At 41.4% G+C, this 16,398-nt stretch overlaps 1 protein-coding gene across 5 annotated transcripts in view; it reads left to right on the forward strand.

The window, feature by feature from the left end:
- The first annotated feature begins 4,913 nt into the window (after positions 1 to 4,913).
- Positions 4,914 to 16,398, forward strand: part of ogdha (oxoglutarate (alpha-ketoglutarate) dehydrogenase a (lipoamide)) — a 50,524-nt gene continuing 39,039 nt past the window's right edge. For 4 of the 5 annotated variants that reach the window (XM_010876014.5, XM_020052636.3, XM_020052638.3 and 1 more), the window contains exons 1-2: positions 4,914 to 5,042; positions 10,381 to 10,767. In XM_010876014.5, the coding sequence (XP_010874316.1) occupies positions 10,543 to 10,767 (225 nt within the window). In that variant the 5' untranslated portion in view covers positions 4,914 to 5,042; positions 10,381 to 10,542. Of the gene's footprint in view, positions 5,043 to 5,105; positions 5,212 to 10,380; positions 10,768 to 16,398 lie in introns of those variants that run through there. The other variant, XM_020052637.3, reaches the window with a different exon arrangement.

Here is a 16,398-nt window from a genome sequence, read left to right on the forward strand (position 1 = left end):
TGGTCATTGGCAAACTTCAGACAGGCCTGGGCATGCGCTGGCTTGAGCAGGGGGACCTTGCGTGCGCTGCAGGATTTTATTCCATGACTGTGTAGTGTGTAACTAATGGATTTCTTTGAGACTGTGATCCCAGCTCTCCTCAGGCCATTGACCAGGTCCTGCCGTGTAGTTCTGGGCTGATCCCTCACCTTCCTGATCATTGATGCCCCACGAGGTGAGATCTTGCATTAAGCCCCAGACCGAGGGAGACTGACCATCATCTTGAACTTCTTCCCTTTTCTAATAATTGCTCCAACAGTTGTTGCCTTCTCACCAAGCTGCTTGCCTATTGTCCTGTAGCCCATCTCAGCCTTGTGCAGGTCTACAATTTTATCCCTGATTTTATCCCTTACACAGCTCTCTGGTCTTGGCCATTGTGGAGAGGTTGGAGTCTGTTTGATTGAGTGTGTAGACAGGTGTCTTTTATACAGGTAACAAGTTCAAACAGGTGCAGTTAATACAGGTAATGATTGGAGAACAGGAGGGCTTCTTAAAGACAAACTAACAGGTCTGTGAAAGCTGGAATTCTTACTGGTTGGTAGGTGATCAAATACAATGGGATTTTCTGGATTTTTGTTTTCGATTCAGTCTTTCATAGTTGAAGTGTACCTATAATAAAAATTACAGACCTCTACATGCTTTGTAAGTAGGAAAACCTGCAAAATCAGCAGTGTATCAAATACTGTATATGCTGCCTCTGGGTGATGTAATCCGGAATCACAATGTCAATTTTCACTGTTATGCTGATGACACACAGTTATATATTTAAATGAAAGCATGGAGAAGTGCCCAAATTAGCTAATTTGGAAACATGCGTTTAAGATATTAGGAAGTGGATGACAGAGAACTTCTTGCTTTTAAACTCAAGAAAAACAGAAATGCTTGTTTTAGGACCCAAGAAACAAAGAGCGTTTTTAGCAGATCTCACTGTGAACCTCGACGGCTGCATGGTCGTATCCCAAAGAAATGTAAGAAACCTTGGCGTTACCCTTGACGCTGACCTCTCCTTTGGTGAACATAAAAAATATGTCTCAAGAGTTGCTTTTTTTCATCTTCGAAACTTTCAAAAACTGATGCAGAAAAACAAATCCATGCTTTTCTTACTTCTAGATTAGATTACTGCAATGCTCTTCTTTCCGGTTACCCTGACAAATCAATAAATAAACTTAAATTAGTGCTGCACACAGCTGCTAGAATCCTAACTAGAATATTTTAACACATTACTCCAGTACTAGCCTTTACACTGGCTGCCTGTTAGGGTTAGGCTATAAATCAATACATGGACTTGCTCCTACTTACCTCGCTGAAATGATCCAGCCATACATACCTACACGTAACCTTAGATGGCAAGATGCAGGCCTTTTAATTGTACCTACAATTTCTAAACAAACAGACGGAGGCAGGGCTTTCTCTTCTAGAGTTCCACTAATGTGGAAAGATCTGCCAATCAAGGTTAGAAATGCAGACTCAGTACAAACTTTCAAGTGTCTACTAAAGACTCATCTCTACAGCATGGTCTATGATTAAGTGTAGTCTGGCCCAGGGGCATGAAGGTGACCAGAAAGGCTTGTTACTGTCCACCCTTGCTGTCTTGCCAGGTGGGCTCTCATCGCCACTGGGTTGCCCTCCCTCCAATCCCATTAGGGGGTGGAATCACTGGCTTGTTGTTGTCTCTCTGTTGTGCACTTTTGCAATTGGGTTATACTCTGCTGGCAATACTCTGCCCTCATTCAGGGTGGTTGCGGTTGGTGGGTGTCCCTTTGGTTGATGCTTGGCAATGTGGGTGGATTGATTTCCTGCCTGTTGGGCCCTGTCCGGGGCCTTACGCTGCTATATTATTATGCTGGGGGAGTAGGGTCAGTTCTCCTTCTCCACTATAAATCCTTGTAGATATAAGGAATGCATTTTCAAAATGTTCCCTGTTTCCAGCCATTTTAAACTTAGGAGGACATGAGGTCCTGGCCCACACCTGAGGAGTACCTGGCTTGAAAGAACTGTTGCTGTCCCTTTCCAAAGTCCTCTTGGTTGTGTTGCAGATCAAGACAATACCTGATGATTTCAGCTGCCACTGTGCTGACACCTCCCCCTCCCCTGTGTTGAACCTGTCCTTGTCCATCTGGTCATGCTTCCAACCTTGACTAAGTTTAAATAGACTCTGGACTCAGCCCACATGCATTTATTAATTATTAGCCCACATGCATTTATTAATTATTATTGTTTTTAGTGGTGCAACCGTATCGTAACTATTTTGCAGTGTTGAGTTTAGATTCTCCATTTGATCGTTTGCAGATTTATTTACTCTGTCGTTGATGAGCGAGCTTGTAACAATATCAATAAATCTATTTGTAGTCCGAGAATTTATAGTACGGCTTTTGAAACTCATTGTTTGCGGAGCAAGTGGATTTCTTGTTTTAATGGTAAATGTAATAAGACAGTGATCCAATATTCCAGGATTTTGGGGGGAAATTATTAGATCTACAATATCTATTTCTCGTGACAGGACTAAATCTAAGGTATGATTGTGGCAGTGTGTTGGACCTGAGACATGTTGGATAAAACCCATTGAGTCAATTATGGCTTCAAAGGCTTTTTGAAGAGGATCATTGGACTTTTCCATATGAATATTGAAATCGCCAAAATTTGAATACTATCTGCCATGACTACAAGGTTAGACAAGAATTCTGGAAACTCATTGAGGAACATTGTGCATGGCCCGGGGGGCCTATAAATAGTAGCTATTTAAAATGATTTATCAGCCTGGTTAACTTTCATGAGTAAAACTTCAACAGAATGAAAACCAGTGATTTGTTTGAGAGAAAATGTATATTTGCCGTAATAAATATTAGCAACACCCCCCCCACTTCGGGATGCACGAGGGATATGATCACTAGTATAACCAGGAGGAGAGGCCTTGTTTAGGGCAGTGAATTAATCAGGCTTTAGCCACGTTTCACACAAGCCAATCAAATCTAGTTTATGATCAGATATTAATTAATTTACTGCAACTGCCTTTGGAGCAAGGGATCTAACATTTAGGAGTCCCATTTTGAGATGCGAGGTGATACAGTAATTTTTATTTGTGACCGAGGTGGAGGAAGGCTTTATCTTAATAAGGTTGCTATTGTTAGCACCACCTTGTTCAACCTTTCTCAGCCTGGAACGAGTCACAGTGGACAATAGGTAAAACTGTACTAACCACTCTGGCTATGCTATCGACAGACTCCACTATGCTAGCAGGCTGGCTAACAACCTGCGGCTTGACCTGCACCCTATCTCATAGTGAGGCTATAGGAGTGAGACTCCTGTCATTTTCCTAGGTAAAAGAAGAGCACCACTCCAGCTAGGATGGAGTCCATCACTCTTCAGCAGATCAGGCCTGGCCCTATTTCTGTGAGAGTCCCAAAAAGAGAGCCAGTTATACAAACTCTACCTCCTGTGACGGGCAGAATTCACTACCCCTAGCTGGGAGGGGGCCAAAGACAATTTGCCGACATCTTTCTAGCTAGTTTACACGCTGATGCTGTGTTCTTCTTCGTAACCTCTGACTGTTTCATCCTAACATCGTTGGTGCCAACATGAATAATAATATCTCTGTACTCTCTATACTTGCCAGTTTTAGACTTCGCTAGCACCATCCCCAGATTTGCAGCTACGTCGGTGGTTCTGCCCCCGGTAAACTGTGTACGATCGCCGGCTGCTTCTTTAGTCTAATATAAAAACTGATGAAGAAAAACTGATCCATGCTTTTGTCACTTCTAGATTAGATTACTGCAATGCTCTTCTCTCCGGTTACCCTAATAAATCAATAAATAAACATCAATTAGTGTTGAATACAGCTGCTAGAATCCTAGTTAGAAAAAATTAATTTACATTGGATGCCTCTTAGGTCTAGGGCTGATTTTAAGGTTTTATTGTTAACCTATAAAGCAATACATGGACGTGGTCCTACTTACCTCGCTGAAAAGATCCAGCCATACATACCTACACGTAAAACCTTAGATGGCAAGATGCAGGCCTTTTAATTGTACCTACAATTTCTAAACAAACAGACGGAGGCAGGGCTCTCTCTCATAGAGTTCCATTAATGTGGAATGATCTGCCAATCAAGGTTAGAAATGCAGACTCATTGCAAACTTTCAAGTGTCTACTAAAGACTCATCTTTTCAGCATGGTCTATGATAAGTGCAGTCTGGCCCAGAGGTATGAAGGTAAATGGAAAGGCTTGATACTGTCCACCCTTGCGGTCTTGTCAGGTGGGCTCTCGTCGCCACTGGGATTCCTTCTCTCCAATGCTATTCGGAGGTGGAGTCATTGGCTTTGTGTCTCTCCATTGCGCAATTGGGGTGAACTCTGCTGTTTTAGGGTCGTTGCTGTTGGTTGGTTTCCCTTTGGTTGATGCTTGGCAATGTGGGTGGATTGAGTTCATGCCTGTTGGGCCCTCCCCTGTATAGGGCAACAGTGTCACTGGACCCCCCTGACTCAGCCCTAAGGTTTTCCACTGCCCCCCAGGACCAAGATTGGGAAGCACTGTACCAGCAGCCCCATTACATCAATGAACATTTTAAATATGTTGACATTTACGATTAAAGGTGATTCTGATGGTAAACTCTTTGCAACTCATTTCATTGTAAATGTCTGCTTATATTTACTCAAATGTTAGATATTAAAGCCTTGCTGTGATTTTCATGTTGGTCCAAACCGTTGCTGCTGTGTTACTTAAATTCTGTTGTGCTTTTCCTCGGCACGGAAGGCTCCCTCAAAGTGGATTGCATGTTTCACCACAAATCCCAGGTCTTCTTGGCGGGCGATGAGTGGAAAAAAAAAATCGACGTCAGCACCGCATGACGTTGCGTAGGCCAAGATTCCCACACGTTCCGCGATTGCTTATAGTGTTCATAGCTGTCATTTCCATCCAGGACACAGAGGGCAACACGGCAGAGGTGGAGCCGCTGGATTAGCGTCATATTCCGTGCTTCCAATCTACAAACAACCGGATATTAAAAGTATGTGCTTTTGTGGAGTGTATCAATAAATGTCGTTGCTAGGACGAGGACCATAGTCGTTACAAGTTGCTAGCTACAGCAGTAGTTTGCTAACGTTAGTGTACTGTCTGTCTGGAGGCTTTCTTAATAACAGAAGCTGGCTGGCTAGCTAACATTACCCTCGTGCTTGGTAGGTAGTTAACCTGAAGAGTTTGCTGAATTATCGTTAAAAGCATTCACATGTTGTGTGAACAGTATTCATGATAAATAATACGTTAGACAGTTAACGTTACCTAGTTAGTAGTTATGGGCTGAAAGCTAGTTAGCTATTATTTAGCGGTATGGCTAACGTTAGCCAGCTAAATCGCTAATTAGCAACAGTATATCATGGCGTGAATGAGACAATGTCATTGAAGCAGGTCCTTCGTTTTTTTTAGGTAACTTGCTAACTTTATAACGTTAACTTGATTAACGTTGCCGTTAGAAATCAACATTTGCAAACTTTTGGCTAGCTTGAACATTGTGTGTTGCCAGTCATGAGATATTTTGTAAATCCATGTCTAGCAAAAGGACGAAGTGATTGACATTTTGCACATCGAATAGTATCGTCTGGGCCTTTTTTTCTGGTGGGATTTCGTTTTGAGAACCAATGACGTATTTGGTAACACAATCTTGGGCGGGTTGGTGTTGGGCGGTGAAGGAGAGCAGAGAATGTAATACGTGTAGATACAAGGTCAAAACATACTAGGCGTAGCAGCAGGAATTATGCTCAGGACCTCATGTACTGTTATCTTGGATTCTTAATAACCTTCCGTTGACAGATAAAGCGTTGTATCTAAAACAATCTCCATAACTGGTTAGCATGTTATCCAGCTATAGCTTGTCAAATAGCTAGCATACATAACTGTCTTTATCGGTCATGTGTGCATGTTCCTGTATTTAGTTTGAAGTGGATTTAAGCAGATATGCCGTGGCAGATTACCCGTTTAATCAATTATCCTTTAAGTGTTATGTAACACACAAGACACAGACAGTTATTTTCCAGAGGAACTGAGAAACTTAATCCCCATTTCCACAATTAAATTTTGCACAGCCAATTCCACATTTTACTTTTCAATCATTTAGCAGACACTTATCCAGAGAGAGATAAATCGTCACTAAGGCCTAACTGTCTTACTCAAAATACTGCATGCGTTTATTACAACTATTACTACAAGGCTATCAACTTCCCTTGAGACATGAGTACATCTCATTGATTTGATTTGATCTGGTTGTCATTCGGAAATCACCTGCATAGTATAGCCCAAGTGTCTTTTCATTGGAATCCTCTAATCAGGTTGGTGACATTAATGTTGAGGTTGTACAGAAAACCAGCAGACTAAGGAACTTGTAAGGTGAGAGTTGAATACCCCTGTTAGGCATGTGTTTAAAAGCTGTTCATTATTTGAAGCTTTTAAACGGTGCACAGCACTGACATCTGCTGGTCAGAAATAATTATCACTCATTTAATACATGGGTTTTCTAGTTGACGTCAGTGACGTGACGCAGGGATCCACTTACTCCATGAATGTATAGTAATGTTGGGACCAGTGCTACCAGCCGGTAAATCATAACAAGACACTAATATATTTAAAAATAATTAGTAATTTCATAATCTATGTAACTATTAGTGGCTTGTTGTTCAATTGAAATGAAGCTAGCTAACTTTTTTTACAGAAGATTGCTTGATGTGGCTTTTTCAGAAATGGATGTACTCCTGCCAATAGGATACAATTGGCGTTACAGGGTTTTCAAAAACATTTTATTCTTCAACAAATTAATTTTGCTAGTGCCCTTTGACCAATGTTTAATACTAATGTAAAATGTACAGGTGCTGGTCATAAAATTAGAATATCATCAAAAAGTTAATTTATTTCAGTAATTCCATTCAAAAAGTTAAACTTGTATAATGTTTACATTCATTCCACACAGACTGATATATGTCAAGTGTTTATTTCTTTTAATTTTGATGATTATAACTGACAACTAATGAAAACCCCAAATTCAGTATCTCAGAAAATTTGAATACTGTGGAAAGGTTCAATATTGTAGACACCTGGTGCCACACTAATCAGCTAATTAACTCAAAACACCTGCAAAGGCCTTTAAATGGTCTCAGTCTAGTTCTGTAGGCTACACAATCATGGGGAAAACTGCTGACTTGACAGCTGTCCAAAAGATGACCATTGACACCTTGCACAAGGAGGGCAAGACACAAAAGGTCATAGCTAAAGAGGCTGGTTGTTCACAGAGCTCCGTGTCCAAGCACATTAATAGAGAGGTGAAGGGAAGGAAAAGACGTGGTAGAAAAAAGTATACAAGCAATAGGGATAACCTCACCCTGGAGAGGATTGTGAAACAAAACCCATTCAAAAATGTGGGGCAGATTCACAAAGAGTGGACTGCAGCTGGAGTCAGTGCTTCAAGAACCACCACGCACAGTCGAATGCAAGACCTGAGTTTAAGCTGTCGAATTCCTTGTGTCAAGCCACTCTTGAACAAGACACAGCGTCAGAAGCGTCTCGCCTGGTCTAAAGACAAAAAGGACTGGACTGCTGCTGAGTTATGTTCTCTGATGAAAGTACATTTTGCATTTCCTTTGGAAATCAAGGTCCCAGAGCCTGGAGGAAGTGAGGAGGGGCACAGAATCCACGTTGCTTGAATTCCAGTGTAAAGTTTCCACAGTCTGTGATGGTTTGGGGTGCCATGTCATCTGCTGGTGTTGGTCCACTGTGTTTTCTGAGGTCCAAGGTCAACGCAGCCGTCTACCAGGAAGTTTTAGAGCACTTCATGCTTCTTGCTGCTGACCAACTTTATGGAGATGCAGATTTCATTTTCCAACAGGACTTGGCACCTGCACACAGTGCCAAAGCTACCAGAACCTGGTTTAACCATGGTATCCCTGTTCTTAATAGGCCAGCAAACTCGCCTGACCTTAACCCTATAGAAAATCTATGGGATATTGTGAAGAGGAAGATGCGATACGCCAGACCCAACAATGCAGAAGAGCTGAAGGCCACTATCAGAGCAACCTGGGCTCTCATAACACCTGAGCAGTGCCACAGACTGATCAACTCCATGCCATGGCGCATTGCTGCAGAAATTCAGGCAAAAGGAGCCCCAACTAAGTATTGAGTGCTGTACATGCTCATACTTTTCATGTTAATACTTTTCAGTTGGCCAACATTTCTTAAAATCCTTTTTGTATTGGTCTTAAGTAATATTCTAATCTTCTGAGATACTGAATTTGGGGTTTTCATTAGTTGTCGGTTATAATCATCACAATTAAAAGAAATATACATTTGAAATATATCCGTCTGTGTGTAATGAATGAATATAATATACAAGTTTCACTTTTTGATTGGAATTACTGAAATCAACTTTTTTATGATATTCTAATTTTATGACCAGCACCTGTATGAATGAGTCAAATGTGGTTTACATATGGGTGCGGTTAATGCTTGGGTTTGCATACACATAAGGCTCTAAAATGAATGGTGCGGTTTATAAACAGGGAACTATGGTATCTCGATTAACACGGAAAGATCCAAACAGTGTTCCATCATTATTTGTCCCGTCCATTGTCAGGGCTCCGCAGTTCAAATGAGTCTGTCAAACACTGGTTTACTCAAGTAGAACCTCCAATCCTGCACTGGAACGGTAATGTTCTGAAAACGTAAAAAGAAACTTCTCTCACTGTCTACAATCAGATTTATAGTGGGTATAGAAAGTCACCACCCCCTTTCAAAATATTCTGTCTTTGTTGCCTTACACAGGCTGAAAAGAACACAAAATCAGACATTTTGTTTTTACACAGTAACTCACAACATCCAAGTGGGAAGAAAATCTAACAAACTCCAACTCTGATCCATCTTTCCATTTTCAGCTTTCACGCATAGGACTGCAAGTTCTCAAGAATCTGTTGATGTATTGCCATACACCTACCATTTAATAATGGTCCTAACTGTTCTCCAAGGGATAGAAAAAGCCTTTTAAAATATTTTTTCTCCTTCCCCTGACTTGTGCCTTTCCATAACTTTATCCCGTAGATCTTTTGAAAGTGCCTCTCACTGGGCGCTGACATCAATGACACAAGGCTGGATGTGTTAAATGCTTCAAATATGTTTTTAATGTATTGCAAATTGTAATATATACAAAACGTCCTCTGGCCTCTCTTGCTTGTCAACTTTATTTTATTAACATTATTTCACAATTTTCTTAACATCATTCCCTAATAATAATCAAAGTCCTTCCTCTCAATTAATCAGTCTCCGTTGTTCTCTAAACAGTTTGTAAATCACCTCCCAGACTCATTATAAAAACTGGCTATTAACTAATGTACAGTATATTACTCTGTGTTGCATTCTCTGTTAAATAGAGGGTAGAAAATATAGTTTTACTGGATGCAGCACACTATACTCCAAATGTTGATGGTTGCGTGTACAACGTTGCTCTGCTCTGTAAACAACTTGTATTTCATTAAAATAGTTTTTCTGTGGCGGCACGTCACAATTAAGCCACAGCAGATCCCTGCTCTTATTGCACTGAAAGGGAAACACTGGACCTCTTTTCCTGGCATGTTAGGTAAGAATTTGTGGCTGTTGATTAGGAGTGCATTGACTTGCAGAATAAGTTTTAATTCAGGTTGGTACCCCAAATCTCTTTACTATGCATCCATTATAATGTTTTGAATGATTGATTTGTTTTGTAATATACACTAAATAAAATAAAAACTTTGAAGAACAATGTTTCAACTGCAAACATTTTCTAAACTCTGAAGAAGATTAAATCCCATGCCAATACTTGCTGTGCCACCACTGAAGTAACAAATGTTTAGATCATAGGTACCTGAACTGCTAAAGGTGTCCAGTCATTGGAGAATCTTAGAATTATACATTTTGCAACCAGCTTTGGAACAGCATGTGATCAAAAAATACATTAATCATGCTCCAGTTTCAATTGACCATCACTAAGGATAGAGAAAACATTCAGAGTCTAGACACTCTCTTACCAACCCTCTACATTATTAATGCGAGCTCTGAAATAAGTTTGAATGGGAAATCTAACAACACTTGGACTGTGCAGATAGGATTTCTGAGTTCACATGGCATGATCAGTGATGTCTCATTAAACAGTTCATGCCCTTATGGCAAATAATGCTCTGCGTGTAGGTTAGCAGTGGGTTTGACATCAACCTGTGCATTGTAGTGTTTTTTTTTCCATGAGATGTAGGCTGTTTCCTCCTGAAAAGTGGTTCTCAGTCCTTGTTCACTAATTCAGAATTGCCTAATATTCACACAACCTCTCAATTCTTTTGCAGGTCAGGAAAGAAAGACAGTTGACAAGTTGAAAGCTAGGACCCTCTGGAGATTGGTTTCCTGTGGATCGTTTGACTGCTGTGTTTGAAGTAGAAGGAGTCTCCATTCTGCTCCTAGTGGTCGTTGTGTGGAGCTGGGCGAGTTGTGTGTGCTAAAGGACTGCAATGCACCGCTTAAGGACTTGTGCTGCACGGCTGCGGCCGCTAACGGCCTCTCAGACTGCTCAGAACTTTTCACAGCAGAGGCCCGCGGCCGTACCAAGGACGTTTCAGCCAGTCAGGTGTTACACTGCACCTGTGGCTGCAGAGCCTTTCCTCAATGGAACAAGCTCCAATTACGTGGAGGAGATGTACTATGCATGGCTAGAAAATCCCAAGAGTGTTCATAAGGTAAGGCTCTTTCCTCCTGGAGAAATGGGGTACCGGAGGGAGCTTTCTCAAGACTGATGTTGCCACACATTGAAAGGATTTGTTTTGTAGTTTGCATTTCAAGGGCTCTTCCCACACTGACCTTGGTTAGCATGTCAACAATAACTGGCCCAGATAGATTTTTCTAGGTTTTAAAACCAGAAAAGGCCCACAATTGGAAGTGATGTTGCCGTCACTGGATTCGACCATGGGTTTCCCAGATGAGAGGCTGTCTTTAACCACTACGCTATGGAGCTGCTCTTTTGCAGGGTGTTGGTATAGCGTCTCGACATTAGATCATTTTGTAACACATTAACATCACATCAGGTTTTATATTTCGCTTTCAACATCACGCATTGTGTTAAACTGACTAACGTTTCTTATTAAGTTTACTTCCACCACAAATACATATCTATGAACTGTATGGCTTTTGCCACTTGCTGTTTCAACCACTTATTAGCTAGTAATAGGCCTGGTATTGAAAAACTTACTATTTGGAATAGTCATAAGAATTTAGCAATTGTTAGCGAGACTGAAGATTAACTTTACACTGCCAAAGCTATTTTATTTCATGGCACAACAACGTTTATTTTCTTTGATTTGTGAATGACATCGATATAATAACAATCGATATAGGTGATGATTAAGGATGCAGCAATAAGAAAATTGTCTGATACCGATAGCCGATGTTCATATAACATAATTTGCCGATACCGATGTTTTTACATTTCTGTAACTTTCTACACTGTCATAAATTAAATTCAAATTATGCTTCTAATTTCACCTCATTTTAAGTTATTTTTCCATATATTTGAATAAGAAAATACTTATATGTGTGGGGGGATTCTTTGTGGGTTTTTTTTGAAGCAATGTTTTGTATTGACTGAGATAGATTTTACCTTAGTGTGCAATTTAGAAGCCTGGCACTATATTACCTGTCATTGATACGTGACTGGAGAAACGTTAGTCTATTACAAAAATTAGGTAAGCATGATGCCTTTTCAGACCCCACAATCCGGTCGCAAGTAATCAGTTATTTTATAGTCGGCTGATACCAATTATTGTTATTACTAATTGCTGGCCGATTAATCGGTGCATCCCTAGTGACGATAACTGACTCTTTCAAGTGAAAAAAACGAGAGAATCGTGGAAACCCCTCCCCTTTTACTGGCCAAGGGATAGTGATCTAGCCTATATTACCCCAAAAAGCATGCACAGATGCGTACTTCAAAAATCCACTTGAAATAGTTGCTATGTTACCAACAACAGTTTTATTTTAGGATTACTATAACGTAGCTACTGAAGGTTGTAGCCAGCAAAGTTTTTGTCTGTCTCAAAAAAGTCCTAATGCTTAATTTATTTGACTGTGATTCAAATGTGGGACCTATCGTTTGTAGGGCTGCTTCTCTAACCACTACGCTATTTAACAAGAGTCCGTCAGTCAGTGACATTAACTCTTCTTGGCCGGCTACGCTCACACCGTCCGGCAAATACATTTATTTTAACTTTATTTTAACAGGGAAAACAGACTGAGACCTGGATCTCTTTTTTTGGCTGTGCCCTGTGTAAACATGTTGAGAAGTAGTTTTAGGCACACAAAACATTTTAGAGAGAATTTCTAAACATACAAAACAAAGACATACGATTCAACAGAAACAATCACAGACAAAATAAAGTTCTTCCATTACAGTTTTAAAATGGGCAAGGGACACCAGAGTATTCAACTTAAGTTTGATCTGCAGTTTGTTCCATAAATAAGGAGCGAAAGAACTGAAAGCATATCTACTAAATAATAGTACAAAGTAATAATGTATTTGCCTCCAGTGTTTATTCCCCATTTGGGTTCAAATGTTTTTAAATGTTTTTTAGATGCAAATGTAAAGCACCAAAAATACTTTTTGACAGTATTCGCACTATGCTAACTTCAGTTTTGTGGCATGAGCATTTTTATTCATATATCTCTCTCTCACACATGCGCACACACACAAAAGGTGGATATTTATTTAAAAACAGCGGTCTAGGCTGGTCCAGTTGTCTAAGCAGCTACTTTAAGTGCAGCATGGGTTTTAATCAATCCCTCTGCTCTTTCACCAAAAAGCTTTCCCCACTTTCTAATCCAATAATGCGTAAACAATGCCAAGGTAATATTGCCACACCAGATTAATTTTGTAAGGCTACATAATTACCTTTTTACCAGCAAGGTCACATTGCTAATATCCCTTTTGTGTATTAATAACTCGCTGCTGGGAATGCTGTCTTAAGACCGCTGTGATCTTGGACCATGTGAAGTTTGCTTGTCCTGCTATTATTAGGTTAGCCTTAAGACTGAATGCTGGCCAGCAGTATAGACCAGAGCTAGGCACAAGGCCTGTCAGTAGGGTGGTAGAGGGCTGCTTCCACAAATAGGCAAGGTCAAAAAATGTGAGTCATTGGGGGCCCTCCTGACAGTGGGAGTTGTTGGGGCCAGAGGGGAGTTGATTCGGAGGGGAGGGGGGACAAGAATTTCTTCTCCTGCATAGCTGAAGGTTATATTGTGGGCATGTTTTCGAAAGATTTCTTGTCCTTGTGTCCAGTTATGGGCCGGACTTGAATATTTCATGAAATGTAAGATGTTTCTCATCCGACCTCTGTTCTGCTGTTGTTAGACAGCTTGGCAGTAGTTTTTAGTTTAGTTGCACTCAACCCCCCACCATAAATTCTATTTGGTTCCGACTTGGGGACATAATTAACCTGTTTAATGTAATCTAATGTCTTTAGTCCTCTTACATAACGTCATTGCTGTACTTAGTCCAAATGCGTTTGACAGCATGTACACTGTAGCATCTTAGATGGGTTTTAACTCCATCGGTAGTGAGTTCTGGCTTAGTTTTATAGTTACAGTTCGGTCTGGAAATATTTGGACACTGACACCATTTTCATAATTTTGGTTCTGTATGCCACCACAATGGATTTGAAATGAATCAACCAAGATGCAATTGAAGGGCAGACTTTCAGCTTTAATTCAAGGGGTTTTAAACAAAAGTATTGTCCCCTAATATCAAGGGCTCAAATGTAATTGGAACCTCCAGCTCCCTCCACAGATTTCCTATGGGATTAAGGTCTGGATACTGGCTAAACCACTCCAGGACCTTAATGAGCTGCACCTTGAGCCACTCCTTTGTTGCCATGTCTGTGTGTTTTGGGTCATTGTCATGCTGGAATACCCATCCGCAACGCATTGTCAATGCCCTGGATGAGGGAAGGAGGTTCTCACCCAAGATTTGATGATAAATGGCCCCATCCATTGTCCCCTTCGTGGTGAAGTTGTCCCTGTCCCCTTGGAAGAAAAAACACCCCCAAAGCATAATGTTTCCACCTCCATGTTTGACGGTGGGGATGGTGTTCTTGGGGTCCTTTCACCCAGTTTTCCTCTGAATCATTCAGATGTTCATTGGCAAACTTCAGATGGGCCTGTAAGTGTGCTTTCTTGAGCATAGGGATCTTGCAGGCGCTGCAGGATTTGTCCTTCACGGTGTAGTTTGTTACCAATTGTTTTCTTGGTGACTGTGGTCCCAGTTGCCTTGAGAACATTGACAAGATCCTCCCTTGTAGTTCTGGGCAGATTCCTCACCGTTCTCAAGATCTTGCATGGAGCCCCAGACTGAATAATCGCACCAACTGTTGTCACCTTCTCACCAAGCTGCTTGGCGATTGTCTTGTACCCCATTCCCGCCTTGTGTAGTTCTACAATCTTGTCCCTGACATCTTTGGACAGCTCTTTGGTCTTGGCCATGGTGGCGAGTTTGGAATCTGATTGATTGATTGCTTCTGTGTCTTCTATACAGATAACAAGCTGAGATTAGGACCACTCCCTTTAAGAGTGTGCTCCAAATCTCAACTCATTACCTGTATAAAAGACACCTTGGAGACAAATCTTTCTGAGAGGGGATGAAATACTTATTTCACTCATTAAAATGCAAATCAATTCATAACATGTTTTTCTGGATTTTTTTTTTCTGTCTCTCACTGTTCAAATAAACCTACCATTAAAATTATAGACTGATAATTTCTTTGTCAGTGGGCAAACGTACAAAATCAGCAGGGGATCAAATTATTTTTCCCTCACTGTATGTACTTGACTGTACTAACTAATCCTGATTTAGTTTAAGGTTTTTTTGTTTAAATTATTTGTAGATTTATATATTATAGATTAGAAATTTACTATAGATTACTCCTCTGAAACGCCAGAAATGTTAAATTCAGTTGCAGTTTGAGTTTGTTTTCTAGCTTTTTGTATATGAACACAATTAGTTTTTAGTGCTTTCATCTTCCTACAGTAGACATTCTGTGTTGTAAAACTTGAATAAAATTGTATAACAATGCAATAGATTGTGGTCATTATAATCGCAATGGGAATTAACTTTATACATTACACACTTTCACTTTTGGTTGCCTAGTAAGGCCCTGCATTTTTAAACAAAAGTCTACATATTTACATGTTTATGATATGTGCTGTCAAAGCCTTAATGTATTTATATAAAAATATTTTCTACTCTGAGTTTGGGCGATATAGGGAATAGGCCTGTAATTTTGGTCCTCTCCTTAGTATTCTCACAATATAACGCAAAGTGGGGCTAATTCCATGTATCACACGTGCAGTGTTTCTGTCACTGCTTCAGGCATGCCAGTCCTAACCATGGTCACAAGGCAGTTGTGGTTGTATTATAGAAATAACATTGCATTGCATTGCATCATCTTCCGCTTATCCGGGGCCGGGTCGCGGGGGCAGCAGTCTAAGCAGGGATGCCCAGACTTCCCTCTCCCCAGACACTTCCTCCAGCTCTTCCGGGGGGACACCGAGGCGTTCCCAGGCCAGCCGGGAGACATAGTCCCTCCAGCGTGTCCTAGGTCTTCCCCGGGGTCTCTTCCCGGTGGGACGGGACCGGAACACCTTCCCAGGAAGGCGTTCCGGAGGCATCCGAAACAGATGCCCAAGCCACCTCAGCTGACCCCTCTCGATGTGGAGGAGCAGCGGCTCTACTCTGAGCTCCTCCCGGGTGACCGAGCTTCTCACCCTATCTCTAAGGGATCGCCCAGCCACCCTGCGGAGAAAGCTCATTTCGGCCGCCTGTATCCGGGATCTTGTCCTTTCGGTCATGACCCAAAGCTCATGACCATAGGTGAGAGTAGGAACGTAGATTGACCGGTAAATCGAGAGCTTCGCCTTGCGGCTCAGCTCTTTCTTCACCACGACAGATCCGATACATCGACCGCATTACTGCAGAAGCTGCACCGATCCGTCTGTCAATCTCCCGTTCCATCCTTCCCTCACTCGTGAACAGGACCCCTAGATACTTAAACTCCTCCACTTGAGGCAGGCACTCTCCACCAACCTGAAGTGGGCAAGCCACCCTTTTCCGACTGAGGACCATGGCCTCGGATTTGGAGGTACTGATTTTCATCCCCACCGCTTCACACTCGGCTGCAAACCGTCCAAGTGCATGCTGAAGGTCCTGGCTTGAAGGGGCCAACACGACAACATCATCCGCAAAGAGCAGAGACGAAATCGTGTGGTCCCCAAACCTGACACCCTCCGGCCCCTGGCTGCGCCTAGAAATTCTGTCCATAAAAAAT

Source organism: Esox lucius, chromosome 13, assembly GCF_011004845.1.
Source record: "Esox lucius isolate fEsoLuc1 chromosome 13, fEsoLuc1.pri, whole genome shotgun sequence".
In the NCBI taxonomy this organism is placed as follows: domain Eukaryota; kingdom Metazoa; phylum Chordata; class Actinopteri; order Esociformes; family Esocidae; genus Esox; species Esox lucius.